The sequence below is a fragment of the Heloderma suspectum genome, chromosome 3 (assembly GCF_057233095.1).
Source record: "Heloderma suspectum isolate Gila_16-S chromosome 3, 16-S_ref, whole genome shotgun sequence".
NCBI classification, from domain to species: domain Eukaryota; kingdom Metazoa; phylum Chordata; class Lepidosauria; order Squamata; family Helodermatidae; genus Heloderma; species Heloderma suspectum.
This window is the reverse complement of record NC_139460.1, coordinates 54,697,846-54,722,310: the sequence shown is the minus strand read 5'-3', so window position 1 is coordinate 54,722,310 and position 24,465 is coordinate 54,697,846. Positions and strand designations below refer to the sequence as shown.

Here is a 24,465-nt window from a genome sequence, read left to right as displayed (position 1 = left end):
ACAATAAGCGATGGCTCTGGGGGAACCCATGACTTACTGTGATTGCTCTGCTTGGCTCCTGAAAGCAGGAGAGGGCTTCCATCCATACTTGGCTTATTGATGTGGGTGAATGAGGAACTCTGGCTTGTCTCTCCCTGTTGTTGTTGTTCAGTCATTCAGTCGTGTCCGACTCTTCGTGACCCCATGGACCATAGCACACCAGGCCTTCCTGTCCTGTGCTCTCTCCCGGAGTGTGCTCAAGTTCATATTCATTGCATCGGTGATGCTATCTAGCCATCTCATCCTCTGCCGTCCCCTTCTCCTTTTGCCTTCAGTCTTTCCCAGCATCAGGGTCTTTTCCAGAGAGTTTTCTCTTCGCATTAGGTGGCCAAAATATTTGAGCTTCAGCTTCAGTATCTGTCCTTCCAATGAGCACTCAGGCTTGATTTCCTTTAGGATAGACTGATTTGACCTCCTTGCAGTCCAGGGGACTCGTAAGAGTCTTCTCCAGCACCACAGTTCGAAAGCATCAATTCTTCGGTGCTCAGCCTTCCTTATAGTCCAGCTCTCACAGCCATACATTACTACTGGGAAAACCATAGCTTTGATTAGACAGACCTTTGTCGGCAAGGTGATATCTCTGCTTCTTACGATGCTGTCTAGGTTTGCCATCGCTTTCCCCCAAGAAGCAAGCGTCTTTTAATTTCATGGGTACAGTCACCATCTATGGTGATCTTGGAGCCCAAGAAAGTAAAATCTGTCACTGCTTCCATTTCTTCCCCTTCTATATGCCAGGAAGTGATGGGGCCAGATGCCATGATCTTCGTTTTTTTAATGTTGAGTTTCAACCCAGCTTTTGCACTCTCCTCTTTCACCCTCAACAAGAGGCTCTTTAGATCCTCTTCGCTTTCTGCCATTAGGGTGGTATCGTCTGCATATCGGAGATTGTTGATAATTCTCCCGGCAGTCTTAATTCCGACCTGTGATTCATCCAACCCGGCGTTTCTCATGATGTACTCTGCATATAAGCTAAATAAGCAGGGTGACAATATGCAGCCTTGTCGTACTCCTTTCCCAATTTGGAACCACTTGGTTGTTCCATGTCTGGTCCTTACTGTTGCTTCTTGACCCTCGTACAGGTTTCTCAGGAGACAGGTAAGGTGGTCTGGTACTCCCATCACTTTAAGAATTTGCCACAGTTTGTTGTGATCCACACAATCAAAGGCTTTAGCGTAGTCAATGAAGCAGAAATAGACGTTTTTCTGGAATTCTCTTGCTAAGCCAAAATCATGTGGTTCTGGCTTGTGTGGTGTCATGTGGAATCATTACTGTTAGCGTCCAGTAATGGGAGCATATCCATTGCCTGGGGGAAGGGGGGACAGCAAGTAATCACAATTTAATTAATGGAGGCTCCCTCAGTCAGTGAAGAGAGAAACAGGGAACTGCAGGGAGTCAGAGGCTGTGCAGCTCTGTCCAGGTGGAGGGGTGGGATGGGAAAGAAAAGCAGAGCGGGGGTGAGGGGGGTGGGGGAAAGTGAGTGAGCTGAAAGATAAGTCTGGCAGGAAAGAGAAGACAAGGTTCTGCTGAGATGCACAGATGAAGGGAGTGGGGAAAAGGATCCTCAAAGGAAAGGAAAATCCACGCACAAGAAGAGCAAGGGGTATCAGGCCATGGAAGAGTAGGATAAAGGAATGGGCTGGGGGCTTCAAGGTAGCTAACAGTTTTAAAGCTGCAGGAAGGTTAGTTTTAATTTGAATGTTAGAGGGAAATTTTCCTTATTCTGAGATCAGTGGAAAATGCTGGGTGCTCTCCTGAACTGGAGATGTTGTAAACTGCTGGAACTGATCTGGTTTGGTAAATCCTGCAGTAAGTTGGATTATACAGGTTTGAGATCCCTTTTCATACTTGGGGTCACAGTTTTATATTTGATGCTGCAGGTTTCTGAAAACAGTTAAGGGATTTCAGCCTTTCTGGTAAAGGAAACAATACAGTAGAACAAGCTCTTTAGAAAATGGCAATATAACAAATTCATTTTGTTTTCTTACCACAGAACCATAGTGCCTTGGAAGGTGTTCCGGCAGTGTCTGCATGAGGTGCATCAGATTAGTTCTGGATTGGAAGCAATGGCTTTGAAGTCTACTATTGATTTAACTTGCAATGACTACATCTCAATTTTTGAATTTGATATCTTCACAAGACTATTTCAGGTAAAATATTCAGACCAATGTAATCTTGAAAATTGTCTTTCTGTGTTGCTTACACCTACGTATATTTCTTTAAACCTGCAAAACATTCAGTAGTAATGGTTCAAAGTGTACCGTATACCCTTCCCCTCAATTAAAAATAAAACATTTGCAAGGTTAGTTTGATTGAACTGACTGTGAGATTTATCCAGTTTGCATCTCAGTAATTGTGGTTGTATCTAAATTATGCTTAAAGCTTTTTTGATAGGTATTTCAGTTAATCGTCACAGATGTCATGACCTTTTTCAAGTTTTGTTCAAGAAAATGTTAACAGAAAAAACAGAAGGTGAATTCAGGTTGTCTTCTCAGTTTTTATTCCTTTTCACTGGTTCAGAGTGGAAGCTTTCTATAAATAAATGAACTTTGGCCTCACTTTTTCTTATATCCAGCTTCCTTATTATGCTTAGAGCTGAGATATTCCTATTCTCTTTTCTGATCTTTACAATACATATAATAGCAGAAGGGAAAAATAAGGACATGTATAGTACATTCTTTTCTGCCAGAGAGCGGCTTGCAGACTCAGGCACATTAAGTATCTGGGTATGAGAGTTTGAGATAGGATCTGTTTATATTCTTGAACTCTGTACCTACAAATCATGATAGTAGTAGTTGCCATGTTTGGTATATTACCCATGTATGACTGCTGTGACAAATGATATACTTGATGCTAGATAAAATTATCAGCAATAATGCTATATGTAAAGGAAAAAATAGTTGTTTTGTTTTCAGTTTAGATTAACATATTGACAGTTATTTTTGTTCACCTGCTGAGAATGTAGGCTTGTTTCTCTCTTCTCACCCCTATTGAAATGCATATTCTAAATTTCTTGTTGCAGGGATTGAACTTTTACATAGGTTACTCATGTACACTGATGGCACTATAGTAATAATTCTGTAGACTTTAAAAATATCACACGTGCATTCCACTGAAAGCCATTTTGTTATAGTGACTGGCTGTCTGTAATGTTGGACTTGGGCCTAGAAAGACCTAGGTTCAAATTCAGTCTGCCTTGAAGCTTGTGGGATGACCTTGGACTAGTCATTATGGGCTGGTTCATACATAATTATATTGACTTAATAAACCATGGTTTATTAAGCCAGAGCAAACATCAAGCTTACCCTCCCATCCCTTCATTTGCTGGCTTCTGTGCTTGGTTGTGGCTACTTTAAACCCCAGTTTGCTCCTCTGGACATAGTAGGAAACTGGGGTTTAAAGTACCCAGAGTAGAACTATCAGTGGCAGAGATGGGTGAGGGAGCAGGACGCTGAAGGCACAATGTTCATTCCTGACTAAACCATGGCTTATTAAGTTGGGATAATTATATCCTAACCAGTCCTATCTTGCAGCCTAACCCTGCCTTATATGGTCATGAGGGGTGCATGAGCTTTTGAGGAAGGATGGTGGAAAAATCAATATAACTATACATATATATATATATATTCACTTTGCGTTTAGCCTTGGAGTTCAATTTTAAGAAACTGGAACTTCTTAGCTGTGACGCATCCTGGATACATGGCATTTCTGACTTACGATGAAGTTAAAGCACGGTTACAGAAATACAGCACCAAACCAGGAAGGTAATGCATTTCAACTAATATTTCATTAGAAACAGACCATCTGACTTGAGTGCACAGTTAAACTTCTTGCTCTAATTTCATACTGTGCTGGAAAGCCAGTGTTAACTTAGTTCATTTTTAGAGTTTCTCAACCACATTGGAAGAACTACAACCCTGGTGTTATTAGCTTGACTGAATCTGTTTTTTAAAAATTGAGATGCACTTAGGACTACATAGTAAAGTTTAATAAACCTTGAGCTCTTCTTTCAGTTTTAAGCTTCCAGATGTGCTGCTGCCAGATATTCAGGCTTTCCTCCAAAACCATGAGTGCTAAATCCTCCTTTTTTAAAAAACATGAAAGTGTTTAGCAACTGGCCCCAACAGATCCTGGAGCTTCGTCGCTGCTCAGTTACCTTTTTTGGTGGCTAGCAAATTTCATAAAATGTCTGTGGGACTGCAGGAAGAAATCTTGTAGTAAGACTATTTCATTCAAGAAAGTTGGGAGGAAATGGTTAAGCAATAATGGCATCAATTCTCTATAGAGCATGTCTAGGAACGGGGGAAAGGAAGGAAACTTTAGGGCTGTAGTTGGCTTGGGGTTGTGGAGAGCATGTGAAGATCTACAAGGAGGAGAGTGTTTGTGTTTCCTGCCCCATTTCTGCAGGTGGCCACTAGTAAGAGAACTGGTGACAAGGTGAGGCCGTGTGAGTCCTAAACTACTCCAAAGGCATAGCAGCTGGATATTCACAGAGGTTGGAGGGAGACAACAAGTTGGTGTTAGACAGAACAAGCCATGGTTTCTTTACTTGTCTATGAGCCATATTCTGGCTTGTTCAACAAAGTATGGTTAAACAAGCTATAATTTGGCATTATGCGCAAAGGTGGCCGCTGTATTAGGTGCTGTAGTTTACACATGAAATAAAAAATTGATTTTTTCCCCCTAACTTATAAAATGTGGGGAAGTAAATTTAGATTTAGTCAGTATAGGCATAATCCTTTAATAGGGCTGTCTTGTGTTCCTTCACTAAGTGTAGTTTGTGCTTTTGTCTTACAGCTACATTTTCAGATTAAGTTGCACTCGACTAGGGCAGTGGGCCATTGGATATGTCACTGGTGACGGAAATATTTTACAAACCATACCTCACAATAAGCCTTTATTTCAAGCTCTGATAGATGGAAGCCGGGAAGGATTGTGAGTATAAATGCTTACTACTTTAAATACAGGAACCCTAGTTCTCTGACACATGGGATGCAACTAAGGTTATAGTTTGATCTAATTTTGCTTTGGATTATTATTACGGTGAGTGATCATAGTTCTTCAAATAAGTATATGTTTGGTTTTCATATAAAGCCTAAAAACTGTGAGCACTTTTCTGATGTCCCAAATTTAGGCAAGCCGGACTTAGATAATGAAAATGAAAATAGAGATGGAAAGTAGGATGCAATTAGTAGCAGATAGTTCATATGGAAAAACAATAAAAACATAGATCTTGCAGTAAAGGACAAGCAGAACTGGGACAAAGCTATCAGAAAGAGATTATTAGGGTGAGGGGAGAGAAAACCTTCAGAACCCTCATCCACATATACCATTGGTTGAAACCTTGGTGGTAGAATGTTTTTGAGAGCCAATATGATACACAATTTGTTTATCAACTGACTTTGTGAACCAGTTTTTATCAGTTTGAGTTGGAGAGTCACAATCTCAGTTTGTTTCCAAAAGTTGTTAGAGTTTGAATCATACTGTGTACTCCAAAATGTATTGCCATTTTAGTTTGCATAACATGTAGATAAACATTATTTATTTGCAATGCAGCTATCTGTATCCAGACGGACGAAGTTATAATCCTGATCTGACAGGACTATGTGAACCCACCCCACATGATCACATAAAAGTTACACAGGTATGTTGTGTATTATCAATTTATTTGCAGTGAAAATATTAACCAGTAGAACAATGAATCATAGATTTAAGTTATACATTTTCAATAAGATATTAATTAACCTCATCTACTGTTAAAAGTAGTCAGTACCAAGATGATGGACTGGGGGATCCAAGTTGGTAGAAAAGGATAAGAGAATAGGCTTGTAGATGGGCACTTTGAAAATGTTTAAGGACCTTAAAGTGTTTAGTGTACTATGTACATCTCCCTAATAGAGTTAATTACAAACATACTGTTCATTTTTCATGAAAGCAGCCATTAATAATTGTTGAGCAAGTTTACTGATGCATATGTCATTTTATTTATCGTATTTTTAGCTTCATATCCTGATAGGAAGTACAGAGTATTTTTTAAAATATTAATGATACATCACTAAAATTTAGAATGTGAAAAGCCCCTGAAGGTCCTTCGAAATGCTATATGGAAAATCCAAGCAATCCTATAATTACTTCTTGCAGTGTGACATGCTATTTTTCTTTTTTTCCTTCTGAAAATAAAGGAATACTGAAGTAAATATTGGAAAATTATAACTTAACATATCTCTGATATGTATTTTGAGTGCTATAAAAACAGGAAATTGAGGGAGCAATCCTATCAGGATAGGTGGCCGCCTCCGAACTTGGAGGTGATCGCCTGTCCAATGCACGGCGGGAGGAGCATGGAGGGGAGCCTCTCATCCAGCCTCTCCTCTGCACTCCAGCTGCCCTGCATTCATGGGTAGATGGCTGATTTCGGCTGTCTAGCCACGGGACGCCGAGTGAGGGTGGGGAGGCTGGATGATGCATAGGAAGTGTTGTACCACCCCTCTCCACCCCTGGGAATGCCCCCTTTTGCCCCACTCCACGCTGCTCTTATGAGCCTGGAGCCTGGGGATGATCTGCTCTGCCTACGAGGTGGTGGAGGTGGGGAGGCGGTTCTCCGGGAACCGACCAATTCTGTGGACGTCCAACAGCCATAGAATTTCTCCCTTAATTAAGGAAAAAGAACAGAACTTGAAGAAAGGTAAGATTTTATGAAAGAAAACTGAAATACAAATCAGTCTAAAGCTATTCGAAACTGTAGTGCAGTTCTAGTTCTCAATAGAGAGAAGCCGAAATGGCTTTCTTGAAGGAACCTGAACTTTGCTTTTCTCTGGTAAATTATAAGGAATTAACATGAAAGTGCACTACTTTTGTTGCTTTGAATTGTAATTTCCCTGGAAAACCCATTGTGCCCGCTTACATTACTGGCATACCGGTACAGGTCGCTTATGCTAGCAGTACGTCAATAGCGTAAGTGGTATGGCAGTGCTGGATACTGCCCCAGATCCGTTGGGGGGTTTTTCCCCTCTAGTTTGTTGAAATATTTTCCTAACACAATACTAACAAGGAACTATCAGTTTGATTAACTATTATTAAAAATATTTAGGGTGCAATAATAATAATAATAATAATGATTTATACCCTGCCTTTTTCCCAGTACTGGGACACAAGGCAGCTTACAAAAATTAAAACATATACAATTAAAACGTATGAAAATATACAAAAGTTAAAATATAATTAAACAACAATACAATTAAATTTATATTAAAACAGCATTTTAGCAGCTTACCTCCAGGTTTCAACTATGTCTCAAAGGCCTGCTGGAACAAGAATGTTTTAGTCTGCCTCTGGAAACACTTCAAGGAGGGAGTCATCCTAGCCTCCCTGGGAAGGGTGTTCCACAGCTGTGGGGCAGCCACTGAGAAGGCCCTCTCCCAGGTTCCCACCAAACGTGCTAGTGACAGTGGTGGGACTGAGAGAAGGGCCTCCCCAGAAGATCTCAGGACATGGTCAGGTTCATAAGGGAGGATACAGTCTTTTAGATAACCTGGACCAGAGCCGTATAGGGCTTTATAGGTCATAGCCAGCAGTTTGAATTGTGCCCGGAAACAGACTGGAAGCCATTGAAGGTGTTTTAACAAGGGAGTTGTATGCTCCCTATAGCCAGCCCAAGTCAACAGTGTGACAGCAGTTCTTTGGACCAGCTGCAGTTTCCAAACACTCTTCATAGGCAGCCCCACGTAGAGTGCGTTGCAGTAATCCAAACGGGATGTAACTAAGGCATGTGTCACCGTGGCCAGATCAGACATCTCCAGGAATGGGCGCAGTTGGTGCACTAGTTTTAACTGTGTAAAAGCACTCCTGGCCACTGCTGAAACCTGAGCATCTAGGCTTAAGGCTGAATCCAGGAGCACCCCGAAACTGTGAACATGAGTCTTCACGGGGAGTGAAACCCCATCCAACACAGGCTGAATCCCTATTCCCTGATCTGCCTTTTGACTGACCAGGAGCACCTCTGTCTTGTCTGGATTAAGTTTCAATTCGTTCTCCCTCATCCAGTCCATTACTGATGCCAAACGCTAGTTAAGGACAGAACAGAAACAGCTTCCTTGGAATCTGGTGGAAAGGAGTAGTAGAGCTGGGCGTCATCAGCATATTGGTGGCACCGCACTCCAAAACTCCGGACAACCTCTCCCAGCAGTTTCATGTAGATATTAAATAGCATAGGGGACAGAACAGAACCCTGAGGGACCCCACAAGCTAACAGCCACAGAGTCGAACAGGCATCCCCCAACACCACCTTCTGACTTCGCCCTGCTAGGAAGAAATGGAGCCACTGTAAAACAGTACGTCCACGTCCCATCCCAGTGAGGCATCCCAGAAGAATACCATGGTCGATGGTATTGAATGCCGCTGAGAGGTCCAGCAGAACTAACAGGGACACACTCACCCTGTCCAGTTCCTGGCGTAGGTCATCCACCAAGGCGACCAAAGCTCTCTGCCCTGTATAATTGTGATGGCTGCTCCCTGGGTCCTTTCATCTCCCCTTCTTTCTTTGAAGCACATCCCTCAAAAGATAGATGTGTAACCAATATACCCCCACCCCTCCATTGACAAGGGGCAGGGCCCTCGCCCTCGTGTTCCCCTGAAGTGCCCCCCCAAAGGGTGTCGCCCATTAGGTGCCGCCCATTAGGTGGCCGTCCCGCTGGGCCGTCCCACCAGAGCCTAGGTTTTATGCCCCCAGCCCAGGAAGATGACACAATTGGGCTGGGAGTGGGTGGCAGTCTTGGGAGAAGCTGCTGTCAGGGCTTTAATCCTGTGAAGAGGCAACACTCACAGTGATGTGGTGGATCAGGAGTCCCAGAGGCAGAAGCAGATTCGCAGAGGCAGAATCGCAGCAAGCAGCAGATTCCCTCTCCTTCCACCTTGCAGTTTTTCTTGGTTGGGGTCCTCCTGTCTCTTCCAAGGCAAGCTGTGGCCCAGCAGCCCTGCAGGAGCCTAGCTTTTATGCCCCCAGCCCAGGAAGATGACACGATTGGGAGGGGGAGGGGTGCAATCCTATGTATGTTTAGACAAAAAAAGTCCTTGTTAGCTGGGGCATGCTGGGAATTGTAGGACTATTTTCTGTCTAAACATGCATACGATGTTTATTTTTTGTGGGGGAAAGCATCAGAAGAAAAAGAGTCAGAGAGTTTTCTTCTTAATAGCAACCAGTCTCAGCTAAAAATACTATGGCAAAAGTTCCAAGGAAATTTAATTTATTCAGTAGCAATCTGTATTCCTGGTATGTTCTCCCCCTACTGCCCAGATTGTATTACAAAACAAACAAACCCCCAAGTCATTTAAATTAATAACTAAAGCAAAATATTTTGGATGATGATGAGAGAAATGCTATATATTTTCCAGAGGGGTATCTGTGTTAGTCTGTATTGCAGCAAAACAATAAAAAAGGTCTTGTGCCTTTTATTAGGGCACATTTATTAAGGCAAAGGTTTTCATGGACTACCAGAATCTACTTCCTCAGTTGTAGGCATATAAACACATGGACCTGGTTCGCACAATCGCAGGGTGGTTAGTAAGCCTCAGTGGCTTGTTAACCACCTGTCATGTGCCCGGGAGATTAGCATAATTACCCTTGGTATTGTGGCTTGTCATGTCAAGTGAACCTGGCCAGAGTGGCTTGTTGCCATGAGTAACAAGCCACCCAGAACTCATGGGCTGTTGTATGGTTGTGAGGTGGCTTATTAATCACAGCAACAAGGTATCTTGGCTGGGTTCGAATACACGACGAGCCTTGCTGCTGAGGGTAATTATCTACCCCCCCCCCCAATGTGCGACCAGCACATGCGGCGGGGAAATAACCACCATGGCTTATTTCCCCAGCTGCGATTCTGCGAACTGGGCCATGGATGGGCAGGGAAATTGAATGTTGTTGTCTTGTACTTGTTGCATTTAATTTCCCTCTGATCTCACTGCTTATAGTTCCAGTATCACCGGTGTGTGTGTGTGTGTGTGTGTGTGTGAGGGAGGGAGGGAGGGAGGGAGGAAGGAAGGAAGGAAGGAAGGAAGGAGATGAAATGGATGCTAGTCGACAGAAGCCTATGCCATAATAAATATGTTAGGCTTTGCAGTCCTGTAAGACTCTGGTTAAAATGTGTGTGTGTGTGTGTGTGTTTGGGGAGTGGGGGATTAATTAAATATAGTATATGTGTGGAACTGCTTATAAAAGAGCACTTGACATTTATAAGTTTCAAATATTGTACTAAGCATGTGTTATTCTATCATGAATGTTTTCACAAATAGATTGTCTCAATACTATATATTACTTAGAAAATGCAGCCTGGCTTATAAGTTAAATAGTTCTTAAGCTTCTATTAACTTATCACCCTGCAGAGCCACTTAACTGCAATAGTTTTGTTTTCAGGAACAATATGAACTGTACTGTGAAATGGGTTCCACATTCCAGCTTTGTAAAATTTGTGCAGAGAATGACAAAGACGTGAAGATTGAGCCTTGTGGGCATCTGATGTGCACATCTTGCCTTACAGCATGGCAAGTAAGTTGTCTTTCTTTTCTTTAACCAAATGCATATGTTGTTGAAGTGAGTTAATCAGTAAGATTTAAGATCCTTTTCCTAATGCGTTGTGATTCTTTTTTCACTGATCATTTTACTAGTGTTTCAGGAATATGTTTTCAAACATTTTTGTCCCCACTTTTATACAGCTTTCCCTTATTAGAATAGACATGCAGAATTCCTTAGGCTAATATCCAGTGTAGGATCAAACAAGAAGCTAGTGAGAATGGTAAAGAATATAGTAGCTGCTTGAACATGGTTGCTCAGTAATGTGAGTTAAAGGAAGTATGAAAGTGTGTAGGAATCAAAAGAGGGAGTATGGCTGGCTATGAATGAGCAGCATTTTTTATTAGGCATGATTTCTTCAAGAAAGTTTTATACACTGGGAGATGGGGGAGAGAAGATGTGTGTTGGTGGGGCTAGGGGAGAGTCTTCCGGTATAAATAGTCAGCACTCCTAGGAGTTTAGTGAGAAGAAACTCAGCCAGTAATAAAACCCCAGGTGTAGATGGGCATTGATCTACTATGAATAAATTTTAGATTCTGTTTTTGGCATTGCCTTGTAACTTCCATCCGTCTGATTGTCTGCTAGAATCAGAAGAATTAAGTACTTTGTATGCTGAGAAAGGCTATAGAAATGGTGGGGTTGAATTTAAAAAAATCCCTCCCACTCCTTTCATCAATAGGGACTGCACACTCTCCTAGGTCTTCAGGTGGAGCAGCTGTAAAAATAATCATCAAGTAAAAGTGCAGATGTTAACTCCATAGCAGTTTTTTGAGGTATGTCCTTCTGTGCGTCAGTGGGGATGAAATATTTGGCCCCAACAAAACACAAAAATCATTAATTCCAAGCTAAAATGTAATCCTTAGCAAGTCATATTTAATGAAAAATTGAGCATTGGGCTTTTTCTTTCATTAGCAGCCACATTTCCTATTTAACCAAACTTCATTACAAATTTAACTTCAGTATAATTAATGAATTAATGAAGGGAACATACTGTAGAAGTGTCAGTTGTTACTTGCCAGTGGTTAGTGTTTAATTGCTGTCATAATGGCTCATTAGACATGCCTAAAGAGAGATTTCCAATCCTTTTTTTCTCACGGTGAAACATCCGTGTTTCTTAATAAAATAAGCTACTCTAAATCTCCAGTGAATATAAAACATATTATTCTGAGTATTTTGTACTGAAGGTCAATTCGCTCTGTAACATTTTCTTTGAAAGTGTTATAAGAAAGCCTCTTTGGTCTTCCTTTTTGGAGGGAAAAGCAGGATACAAATAATCATAGAAATAGAAGTAAAAATGTATAAGGTAAGAGGAGCTTATTCTTTAAAGTAGTGGGTTCTTTCTCTTGTACATACCAATTGTCATAAAACACCTTATTAGAAAACTCTTGACACACGAATAACAATGGTTTTCACTCTCATTCAAAGTCAGAAGTTTATTTGTGTCCATAAAGCTTTTTTTTTTTAAGAATTAGGCTAGCTTCTATAAAAATGTGCTATAAAGTATTATTTTTAATATAAAAAATGTCAGGTATAATTAAAAAAACATAATTAATTGCAAATCGGAGCAAAATGAAATATGAACAAAAAAAAAGTATCTGTACACCTTTATAAACAGAGGTGCAGGCCAAAGTGCAGTGATAAGCCGGTAACATACTGCCTGTAAACAAATTATGAAAGGATTAAGAGACTCCTGCAGTTAAAAGTAACCCAGTCAAAGTTTAGTTATTGCTTAGAAAGGAAGCTTCTAGCTGTTAAATTTAACAAAATAGCATTTAAAAGTGTCTGTACATCTTTACAAACACAGCTGCAGGCCAAAGTACAATGATATGCCAGTAACGTATAGCCTGTAAACAAACATGAAGGGATCTACATTGCTCTGAGTTGTGTGCGCTCATTTGCAAACCTCAAGATTCAAGTTGTCGATGGACCACTGTAAACAAGGACTTTACAGTGGCGGCCCTGGAGTTTACACCAAGAACGTTGCAATTTAAGAAGTTTTGTAAAAATAAAAGATGTAAGACTTTGAATGTTTCAGTAAACGCAATTAGTGAAGTTAAACGTTTCATTAGATTTTATTTTTCTCTGTGAACTGTGTTCGTGGGTAACCAACTGGTACCTGGAAATTTTGAAGCCACAGTGGTCGTGGGGGGGGATGTTGTTTCTTAATCCTTTCTGTAAGTTTTTGAGCATATTATTTTTTCCATTCTGTACTAAATTATTGATCAATAAATGATAGACATATAGGGATACTTCAAGTCATGCTCGGTTTCCCAATGTGACTAGAGTCACCATATCATATGAAGAAAATGTGCATTCTTAACAATTTGGGTTTTGTCCTATAGAGGCCTGTGTTTGGGGGCTTGTTCTGGTTAGATGCTGTAGCTGTCAATGAATGTAGTTCTAAAACCCACATGTTAGAGAAACTCTGTACTTATCCCACTGTTACTACCACGTGCGACAGAATGTGCAGGTTATCCCACCAGTGTTTCTTTTTTAAAAATTATAATTTGAAGCTTGGGTCTAAGGAACCCACTGTCACAGATTTTAATAAAGTTCCCAATGAGGCCTTACTATTAGGGAATGCTACTTCAGTTACAACAGGCTGTATCCAGTGGTGTAATTCTGCCAGCTGAATAGTCCAGGATCTGCCACAGACCCCTGTAAAAAAAGAAAAGATGTGCAGAGAATCTTAAAGTTTGTTTGTGTTTTATACCCATATGGGAACACATTTAACTTGAATAGACATGCCCATTCTTGTGCATGAATTCTGTAGCTGCCGTTTTACAAGATGGCTGTCACGTGGATGGGGATATGCAATCACACATAAATGAATGCACATAGAAAGGTCATTTTTTTGTGGCAAAATTTAGGTTTCTTTAGTCAAGATGGGTAGAAGAATTCTTACTAGCTAATATTACTACCTGTATGGTCTAGTAGATAGAATGCAGGACTGGAAGCAGGAAGTCTGGCTTCAAATCCCTGCTCAGTTATGAAATAATCACCAGTTGCACCTCAGACAGTCACTGTCTCTTAGACTAACCTACCTCAACAGAATTGTTGTGAGGATAGGAGCGTGGCGGGGGGGGGGGGGATATGTACACCACCCTGATTTCTTTGGAGGTAGGGTAGAATAAAAATGAACTAAATAAATATTTAATAACATTGAATCAGAAATTACATTCAAACAACAGCATACATTTTTGACTGATAAATGCTAGTAAATTTTTGAACTTCGGTTTGTAATTTAAGATGCATTGTAACACAGCTTTTCACACTTGCATCGTTGTATAGGTAGAGGGAATGACTGTAAGAATCAGCAGGCCTCAAACACAACTATTCTTTATCATACACAGAAGTGAAGAACTTAGTAGAAGCTCCACCCACTGTTGCTACTCCCAATTCTACAGGAGCTGCCAAGGTTCAAAACAGTAACTAACCCACAGTACCCCCCCCCCCATACAATAGATCATTGAAAACCTCTTGTATTTGCATTGTTTTGTGACATGTTTTGCACCTGCATGTGGAAATCAATTACCTGATAGAGGCATAAGGCACTTGGGTGGTTGCAAAATCCACTTCCTGCCAGATGCAGTCCAGCAGATTTAGCATTGTGTAGTCATGATCTGACAATAAAGCAACGATGATAAAGCAGCACATTATAAAACCATGATAAAACCAGCAGCAATCAGTGAAATAGCACATAATAAAATGAAAGTAAAACCAGAAGAAAAATTTGTTGTTGTTCAGTCGTTAAGTCGTGTCCGACTCTTCGTGACCCCATGGACCATAGCACGCCAGGCCTTCCTGTCCTCCGCTCTCTCCTGGAATGTGCTCAAGTTCATATTCATTGCATCGGTGATGCTATCTAGCCATCTCATCCTCTGCCGTTCCCTTCGCCTTTTGCCTTCAGTCTTTCCCAGCATCAGGGTCTTTTCCAGAGAGTTTTCTCTTCGCATTAGGTGGCCAAAATATTTGAGCTTCAGCTTCAGTATCTGTCCTTCCAATGAGCACTCAGGGTTGATTTCTTTTAGGATTGACTGATTTGACCTCTTTGTAGTCCAGGGGACTCGTAAGAGTCTTCTCCAGCACCACAGTTTGAAAGCATCAATTCTTCAGCGCTCAGCCTTCCTTATAGTCCAGCTCTCACAGCCATACATTACTACTGGGAAAACCATAGCTTTGATTATACGAACCTTTGTCGGCAAGGTGATGTCTCTGCTTCTTACGATGCTGTCTAGGTTGGCCATAGCTTTCCTCCCAAGGAGCAAGCGTCTTTTAATTTCATGGCTACAGTCACCGTCTGCAGTGATCTTGGAGCCCAAGAAAATAAAATCTGTCACTGCTTCCATTTCTTCCCCTTCTATATGCCAGGAAGTGATGGGTCCAGATGCCATGATCTTAGTTTTTTTTAATGTTGAGTTTCAACCCAGCTTTTGCACTCTCCTCTTTCACCCTCAACAAGAGGCTCTTCAGATCCTCTTTGCTTTCTGCCATTAGGGTGGTATCGTCTGCGTATCTGAGGTTGTTGATAATTCTCCCGGCAATCTTAATTCCAACCTGTGATTCATCCAACCTGGCGTTTCTCATGATGTGCTGTGCATATAAGTTAAATAAGCAGGGCGACAATATGCAGCCTTGTCGTACTCCTTTCCCAATTTTGAACCACTCGGTTGTTCCATGTCTGGTTCTTACTGTTGCTTCTTGACCCTCGTACAGGTTTCTCAGGAGACAGGTAAGGTGGTCTGGTACTCCCATCTCTTTAAGAATTTGCCAGAGTTTGTTGTGATCCACACAATCAAAGGCTTTAGCATAGTCAATGAAGCAGAAATAGACATTTTTCTGGAATTCTCTTGCTTTCTCCATGATCCAGCGAAAGTTGGCGATTTGATCTCTAGTTCCTCTGCCTCTTCGAAACCCAGCTTGTACTTCCGGTAGTTCTCGGTTCACATACTGCTGAACCCTAGCTTGTAGGATTGTGAGGATAACCTTGCTGGCATGTGAAATGAGCGCAATTGTACAGTAGTTTGAACACTCTTTGGCATTGCCCTTCTTTGGAATTGGAATGTAAACTGACCTTCTCCAGTCTTGTGGCCACTGTTGAGTGTTACAAATTTGTTGGCATATTGAGTGCAGCACTTTCACAGCATCATCTTTTAGGATTTTAAATAGCTCTGCTGGAATACTGTCATCTCCGCTAGCTTTGTTGTTAGTAATGCTTCCTAAGGCCCACTTGACTTCACTCTCGAGGATGTCCGGCTCAAGTTCAGTGACCGCACTATCATGGCTATCAGGGACATTCAGATCTTTCCTGTATAGTTCTTCTGTGTATTCTTTCCACCTCTTCTTAATCTCATCTGCTTCTGTTAGATCCCTGCCTTTTTTGTCCTTTATCATGCCCGTCTTTGCCCAAAACGTTCCCTGGATATCTCCGATTTTCTTGAAGAGATCTCTAGTCTTTCCCATTCTGTTGTTTTCTTTACAGCATCGGATTTTCTTTTCACCACCAGACACATCCACAGCTGAGTGTCCTTTCGGCTTTGGCCCAGCCACTTCACTCTTTCTGGCGCTACTTGGAAATTCCTTCTGCTCTTCCCCAGTAGTATATTGGACACCTTCCGACCTGAGGGGCTCCTCTTCCGGCGTCATCTCTTTTAGCCTTGTGATATGTTCCATGGGGTTTTCCTGGCAAGAATACTGGAGTGGGTTGCCATTTCCTTCTCCAGTGGACCACATTTTGTCAGAACTCTCCGCCATGACCTGTCCGTCTTGGGTGGCCCTGCACGGCATAGCTTATGACTTCACTGAGTTAGGTAAGCCCCTTCGCCACAACAAGGCAGTGATCCATGAAAGGGATATATAATTTACATATATACAATATAAATGCAATGTGTGGGTGGCTGTGATACATAAATATGAGGAAAAAGCAGAGACTGGCTGCCGATTATGTTGTGAGAGCTTAATACCACCTTGTTTTAATTCTTGAGAATGAAGCATAAATAATTAAAATAATTATATTTTTAAAATAAAATATTTTATTTTATTATTATCCCTAAGTTTTTGATTTACACAACAATTAATATATTGGTGTTCTGAAAGTTGAGTATCAATTATAACAAAGTTTGTTATACCAGACAGCTATTCTTACAAAACTACTAAAACCCTTTATTGAATGTTTGCATTAGTTAGTACATCATTGTTCCATCTTCCCAGAACTACAACTTCTTCTTTTAAAGGCAGTTTATTGACCCTGTGACAGCTTTTAATCAGTTCTTGGCCTGACTTTTTAAAATTGAAAAATCTGTAAATCAGTGGTCCACAATTATCTACTTGGCTTAGTCATCATGCTTTTATCTGACCTCACCACCAATTCTTCTGCATGTGCAGAGAGCTTCCAGAAGAGGCAAGGATATCTCTAATTTGCACTATGGTATGAAGAAGGCAAGAAAAGGCAAGAGCCTTCAACTGTGTTTATCCTTCCCCAAAGTGTTGCATGACAGAAGACTGCTTTTTTCCCAAGAAAAGGCAAGAGTCTTGACTGGCTTGCATGGAGGTGTGGGTAAAAAAGAAATAGAGACAACAGGAGAAATTACTGTTTCTTACTCAGATAAATCTCAGATCAAGTGGGTTGGGGGATCCTGCCTCTCTTCCAAGTGCCCTACATTAACTAGAAGGCACAAGGGTGAAGAGGGTTCTTGACTCAGGACTCACTTACATGGAGATTTGGATAAGGATAGAAACAGCAGCAGAAATGCCTGCGGCTTCTTATCAGAACAGCTTTGTAAATGACAGCCTTGTCAGAAGCTTCTAGGAGTCCTTCACAACAAGTGGCAAGGGACATTTGTCCCAGTCAACTGTTATCTAAAATCAAGAAATTTCTTCTCATCATAAATCTTCTTTACATTTATATCCCACCTTTTCCCCTCTTGCGAGGAACCCAAGGCAGCTTACATAACCTCCTCCTTTCAGCAACCCTGTGAAGTAGATTAGGCTGAGAGTCAGTGACCGGCCCAAAGTTACCCAGTGAGCTTCATGGCTGAGTGGAGACTAGAATGCTGATCACCCAAGTCCCAGTCCAACACTCTAAGCACTTCCACACACTGGCTCTTTTTAGCTACCTGACGTGGGAAAACCTAATGATACTCCCCTCCTCTCCCTTTTATTTATCTCCTGGTTTGGTGGCTGCTGTTATGACTGAATGCAGGATTGCAGTCAGTGTGCTGCACTTCCAACAAAAATCTTGAATCAAGTTTACTTTTTCGCAATCACCACCATATTATATAGCAATGACTCTTCAAACATACAAAGAGAGGCAAGGTTAGAAATGGTAATTCTTTTGAATCTCAATGCCAAAGCCAGACAATACAAATCTCTGAATATGTGTGCTTTTTTCACACCTAGAATGTAGGACAAGGTGGTTGGATCAGCAGCCTTGGGCTACAGCTGAGAAGAGCACTCTGATGTCCTACTGCTTTCTCTTCTCACTGTTTTGCCACTCAGTAACCTAACCGTTTGAGTGGATAAATGGTGATGGTGGGCAAGGATCAGACACAGGTGCTACCCATCACTGCTCAGAGTAGTAGTGGTGGCTGCTGTTCCTCCTCTTTCTCCTTGCTCACACATGGGTATCTAGACAAGCTATTTCTGGATTGTTACTTTATTTTTAAAATTGGTTTTATTTTTACAATTTACTGACACCTCTAAAGCAATTTGTAGGAGACCAGCAAGGCTGAATCCTATTAATATATACTAGGCAAATTGATAATTTGAGGTCCATAATAGTTTGTAGCACTCATATAATTCTTCTGAATCCTTGTTCTTTCCTCAAACATTACATTCTGATCCATTCCATATTGCAGGGATGCACAGCTCAAGGGCCGCATACAGCCCTTGGCTGCAGGCTGTGCTGTCCCCACCCACTTTTCCCTGAAGCCCAGCAGATAAAGACTACTGTGAGCAGTGCTGGGAACAGTGACTGGAGATGAGAGCAATTTAAATGCATTTAAAGTTTAAATACCATGCTTTTTAACATTAGAGTGTTTAAACTTTAAATGCCTTTAAATTGTTCTTATCTCCGATCAGTGACCCAAGATCAGAACAGTGTTTCCCAACTTAACATTGAAGAAAGCCTCCTCTCCTTGTTACCCCAGTGTCTACTTCTGAGTAATCATGCCTGGAACTGATTGTCCTTTTCATGCCTGAAATCCATTGCACTGGGGCTTCTCAACAGACATGCATAGGAGTTTTGCTATGATTTGTATTCTTGATAGGAAAAGGTCCAGATTGGTAAGAATTACAGTTGTGTATGTGTGTGTACATGTGCAGCCTCCCACACTCCCCCCAGCATATCCCAGATGTGGCCCTTGGGGCCCAAAAGCTTGTGCACCCCTGCCATAGAGTGATATTCTCCATACTTTATTCATTCTCTGGTTCTTTCTGTCTTGAATTTACTCAAATGTGTTCTATAAATGTTTTTTTTAAAAAAACACCCTAAAAATCAAACAAAAAAAGTGAAAATAAAAATGTAGTTTGGGTAAATTCTGTTTATTTCCTTCAACAATTCTGGTAGCATAATACCAATGATGTATATGTGCAAGGTAAACGAATATGACCTTTTGAGTTCTATTAGATTTTGTGCCTTTAATTGCTTAGAGATGTTTGTGGAAATCCATTAATATGAAAAGCTCTTGACCTTTCTTGGATTTCTACCAAACAGAAAAGGTTCCCATTAGTGTATTTATTCATAATGCCTTGAGTTATCAGTGAGAACCATAACTTCAGATGTATATTCGAACTAGCATAGAAAGACAAGCCTGGAAGGCAAAATAACACAATACCACATTGTATTAATGTAAGTGTTCAGTTGGATTTTCCTAATCTTTTGTATTTTCTATTTTATTTTTTGGAATGAATTCAAAAAGTTCATCTTCTAAAAGTCCTGTTAACCTGTTTTCCTTGTCCTTTCTGTGTAGATGAGTATACATACGGATATAAATTGTGCTCAGTAATTAAAAGGTTTGTTTTTCACACATACAGGAGTCTGATGGTCAGGGATGTCCTTTCTGCCGCTGTGAAATTAAAGGGACTGAACCCATAATTGTGGACCCGTTTGACCCCAGGGATGAAAACATAAGGTGCTGCAGCATTATGGATAGTTTTGGTATACCCATGCTCGACTTGGATGATGATGACGACAGAGAAGAATCCTTAATGATGAATCGATTGGCTTCTGTGCGGAAGGTATATATTTTTCTCAAATAGATAATGTGTTTAAAAAGAAGTTTATAAGAGTTAGAGGAGTCCATTAAACATGTACTGAGTTAATAGTGTGTTAAACATTAACGTGTAAGCAACACAATGTTTCAGACTAGTAAAAGTATAGGCAAAACTGAAATAATTGTAGATCCGCTAGTTTTGATGGAACTTGATTTCCTGATCTTTTGGATACCATTTTCAGTATTTGGAACCATCTGAATTAGAACAGGGATCCATTTAGCCCAGCAACCTGTTTCTAACAGTTGACCAGTCAGGTGCTTCCACAAGCAGGGCATGGAAGTAATACTCTTTGCTGTTATTTTTCCACCTAGTACCAACAGATACTCCATATAGTTACCATGGTTATGTATTTACTTATTTATTGCATTTCTACCCCGCCTTTTTTCCTCTTGCAAGGAACCCAAGGCAGCTTACATTATCCTCCTCCTCCCCATTTTATCCTCACAACAACAACCCTGTGAGGTGGGCTGGGCTGAGAGTCTGTGACTGGCCCAAAGTCACCCAGTGAGCGTCGATGGCCGAGTGGGGACTAGAACCCGGATCTCCCAGCTCCCAGTCCAACACTCTTGCCACTACACCACACTGACACTCATTGTGTAGTGTAGTGGCAAGAGTGTTGGACTAGGAGCTGGGAGATCCAGGTTCTAGTCCCCACTCAGCCATGGAAGCTCACTGGGTGACTTTGGGCCAGTCACAGACTCTCAGCCCAACCCACCTCGCAGGGTTGTTGTTGTGAGGATAAAATGGAGAGGAGGAGGATAATGTAAGCCGCCTTGGGTTCCTTGCAAGAGGAAAAAAGGCGGGGTATAAATGCAATAAATAAATAAATATTGTTATTCATTGTTGAAGGGCAAATTTCTAGAGGATAGGTCTAATAATCCTTTAAGGTGATGTGAGAAGAAATACTTCCTCTTTTCTTTCACTAATTTACAGTCACTTCAGTAAATTTCATTGATTGCCTCCATGTTCTTGTATTATATGAGAGGGAGGCAAAATTATCTCTCTCAATTTTATAATTCTGTAAATTTCTATCAGGTCCCCTCTCCCTTAGTTGTCTTTTTTTCTAAACTAAATTTTCCGGTATCATTTTTTGCGGTGGGGAATTGTATATATGATATGTATTTGCTTTGGAGCGACGGTATATGTTATTACAAATACAGCTGCACCATAGATTATGTAAAGACATTTTGATACTGGTACTTTTCCCAATCCTTTTATTAATTATTCCTAGCATAGAATTTGCTTTCCTCATTGCTGTGACACACAGAGTTCATATTTTCATTGAGCTGTCCATCACAGAATTGGGTATATTTATCTGTTTCAGAGGAAGGGAAAAACAACCGGCTTCACTTCCTGGCTGTTTGGTTATTTGGAAACTTATCAAGGACACTGGCTATGCTAGCTTCTCAAGGCCTTTGATCACTAGGTGCATAATAAAGTACTCAACCCCAGTCCAGAAGACCCCAGCATACTGTGGTCTTTATTGCCTTGCAGACCATGCCTGATAAAGATGATAAATGGAGAGCGATGGCAGGCTGAGCTGTCATTACGAACTCTTGAGCCCTATAAGGTGTGGAATGCAGTTCAAAAATAGGATTTGGAATGGAGGGCAGTGATTGTTCTGACTAACCTGAGGAAAATAACAAACACAGGTAAAGACAATGCAGGGAAACTAGCTAGATATAGGGTGTGTTTGGCTCAAGACCCCGTAAAACCGTATTAAAATGCCCTCAGAGGGTAAACTAGTGATTTTAAAGATGACACCTTCACAGTGACACTGCTTACTTTCCACTGTGAGTGACACACACACACATACCTCCCATGGCCCCAATGTTGTGGTCACACATGCAATGCAGAGGTCTCTTGGAGGTCTGTGAGGACCTGAGGCCTTTTTGACCACCTCACGATCCTACTTCTAATCACCAGGTCAGGTGCTTTGGTCAGTGTCTCTCCTCACACTGCCACTTTTAGGCTGTCACCCACAACCCTCTGTTTGTATATTGTGATGCTTCACCACTCTCTCAGTTGCTGACACCAATAACCCTTTTAGAGCTGCTTTTTTTTTTTCTTTTTGGTAGCACAGATCAAGCACCCAGCACGGGGGGTGGGGGGGCAGGGGGGTTATTCCACGAAACCCTTCCTAAGAACTAAAAAGGAAACTGTCTTTTAAAATTTAAAGCAACAGTTTATTTGGTACAACAGGATTGGAAATAGGAACTGGGTTGGGATGAGGAAAGGATATCAGGAATTATGATTAAAATAAGTCAACACTATAAACTACACAATATGACTCTTGCTTTTAGCTCTGTGTTCAAAAAAACCTCTCACACTCTCTCTGATACTATCTGACACACTCTCTATCCCACAGACTATCTCACTAGATGTTCTCACTCCTATCTCCCAAACTCATCTCAGACTTATCTAGCTGTACCTCATCTACCTTACTCCCAGACTTATCTGACTATATAGAAGCAATCACCCCACCTTTTTCTGCACAAGCTCTCATCCAATCACACTGCATTTCATTCTCACTCAGCCACTCCCCCTTTCTTCCACTTGCCAAACTGCCATTCTTGCCCACACTCTGCCAAACCCTGCCATACCAGCCACCACACATATATACGAACCTTTACTATTTACATATTGTTCATGTGGAATCGCCACAAGGTCCCAGAAAGTTGGTCATGTTTCCTTTGGGGCTGGAAGATGCCATTGAAATGGATGTTGCCTAAATACAAGAATGGATGCTTCACAGGGTATGAAACTCTATCTAGGTATACAAGGCAGTGGACCTGTGTGGCAGGTGGCAAGGTGATACAAGTGAAGAAGGGAGCTCAGGGTCTGGAAACATAGGCCCAGAGAAATACTAGTGTTTAGGAGTAGATCACAGGGAGTGAGCGGGCAGCTTGCCAGGCAAACCCATGCAACAGAGGATCTGTGTGAATCAGGTCCCAAGATCAAAATTCTCGAAGAGGAGCTGTTAGAGTTCAGACAAAGATCTCAACGAAGGAACGTTCTTTAGACATATTCAGGTTGAGGTTAAGCAAAGGAACCTATAGCTTAACTCCTAGAATGAGTAGGAATCTTCCAGACGGCCCTGGATTCTTCACTGAATTTGAACTAGCTAGTTAGACTGTTACGAGTCCCCTGGACTGCAAGGAGGTCAAATCAGTCAATCCTAAAGGAAATCAACCCTGAGTGCTCATTGGAAGGACAGATACTGAAGCTGAAGCTCAAATATTTTGGCCACCTAATGCGAAGAGAAAACTCTCTGGAAAAGACCCTGTTGCTGGGAAAGACTGAAGGCAAAAGGAGAAGGGGACGGCAGAGGATGAGATGGCTAGATAGCATCACTAATGCAATGAATATGGACTTGAGCACCATCCAGGAGAGAGCACAGGACAGGAAGGCCTGGCATGCTATGGTCCATGGGGTCACAAAGAGTCGGACACGACTGAACAACAACAAGTTAGACATTACAAAAGCCTTTCTTCTGAGGAACAAACAGGTGAAGATTCTCAGAACAAAGTTGACCTTGAGGGACACCATGCGGTATCTTAACCTGCTGAGCTATCTAGAGGTGAGGACACTTCAGAATTGGACCATGGGTTGTATCCAATGTTAGTCCTACTTAAAGTAGACTCATTGAAATGAATGGGGCTTAAGTTAATATAAAGTACAATAAAGGCCAAGTAGTTAGCATACTCCCATCAGAATCTTTTTGCTTCTGGGTGCAATGTCCCATGCTCGTGCCAGCCCTTCCCAGAACAAAAGATACATTAGACCTATTAGAGAAGGTCCTAGTGTGATGCCAACAAAACACATGGGTAAAAGCCATCACAACTGAGCTGCTCAGTAACACAGATGATGTAGCTGTTACAGAATGCAGACCTTGTCAAATTCCAGCTAGAGGTGATTAATACTTTTGGAGCACAAGGAGTACCTCCCCCCCCCCCCCAAAAAAAAAATTATGGAGCTCCGGGTCAGAGAGAAAGTAGTGTGTGACATTTCCAATAAGAAAAATTCAGTATTGCTGGGTATGCTGCTAACCTGGCTTAAGTGGCCTAAGGCACATTTTGCATCTTAAAAAAAAGGTAAAGGTGTCCCCAACCAGTCGTGTCCGACTCTAGGGTGTGGTGTTCATCTCCATTTCTAAGCCGAAGAGCCAGCGCTGTCCGAAGACGCTTCCGTGGTCATGTGGCCGGCATGACTGAACACCGAGGTGCACGGAACGCTGTTACCTTTCCCGCCGAAGCGGTACCTATTTATCTACTTGCAATTTCTTGCTTTTGAACTGCTAGGTTGGCAGGAGCTGGGACTGAAGACGGGAGCTCACTCCGTCATGCAGCACTTGGGTCTTGAACTGCTGTCCTGCCAACCTTCCGGTCTGCAGTTCAGCATCTTAACCACTAAGCCACTCGTAGCCCGAGGTAAGATTTTGCATCTTACCTGGTGGCAAATATTTACACACAGATGAGAGCCATGGCCAGTCCTGAATCTCTGGTGCAAGTACTCAGTTGTGTGTGTGTTGCATTCAAACTGTTTTTTTGTTTTTGTTTTTCAATTTTAGGTGTGCACACAACATTTTTTTA

General features: G+C 41.5%; 1 protein-coding gene across 2 annotated transcripts in view; it reads left to right on the top strand.

Moving 5' to 3' along the window:
- The window catches only part of CBLB (Cbl proto-oncogene B), a 135,231-nt gene that overhangs the window by 64,647 nt on the left and 46,119 nt on the right, over window positions 1–24,465 (top strand). For both annotated transcript variants that reach the window (XM_084843276.1, XM_084843275.1), the window contains 6 exons: window positions 2,030–2,186; window positions 3,679–3,800; window positions 4,834–4,971; window positions 5,593–5,680; window positions 10,445–10,576; window positions 19,634–19,837. In XM_084843276.1, coding sequence (XP_084699402.1) covers window positions 2,030–2,186; window positions 3,679–3,800; window positions 4,834–4,971; window positions 5,593–5,680; window positions 10,445–10,576; window positions 19,634–19,837 — 841 coding nt within the window. The remainder of the gene's footprint in view (window positions 1–2,029; window positions 2,187–3,678; window positions 3,801–4,833; window positions 4,972–5,592; window positions 5,681–10,444; window positions 10,577–19,633; window positions 19,838–24,465) is intronic.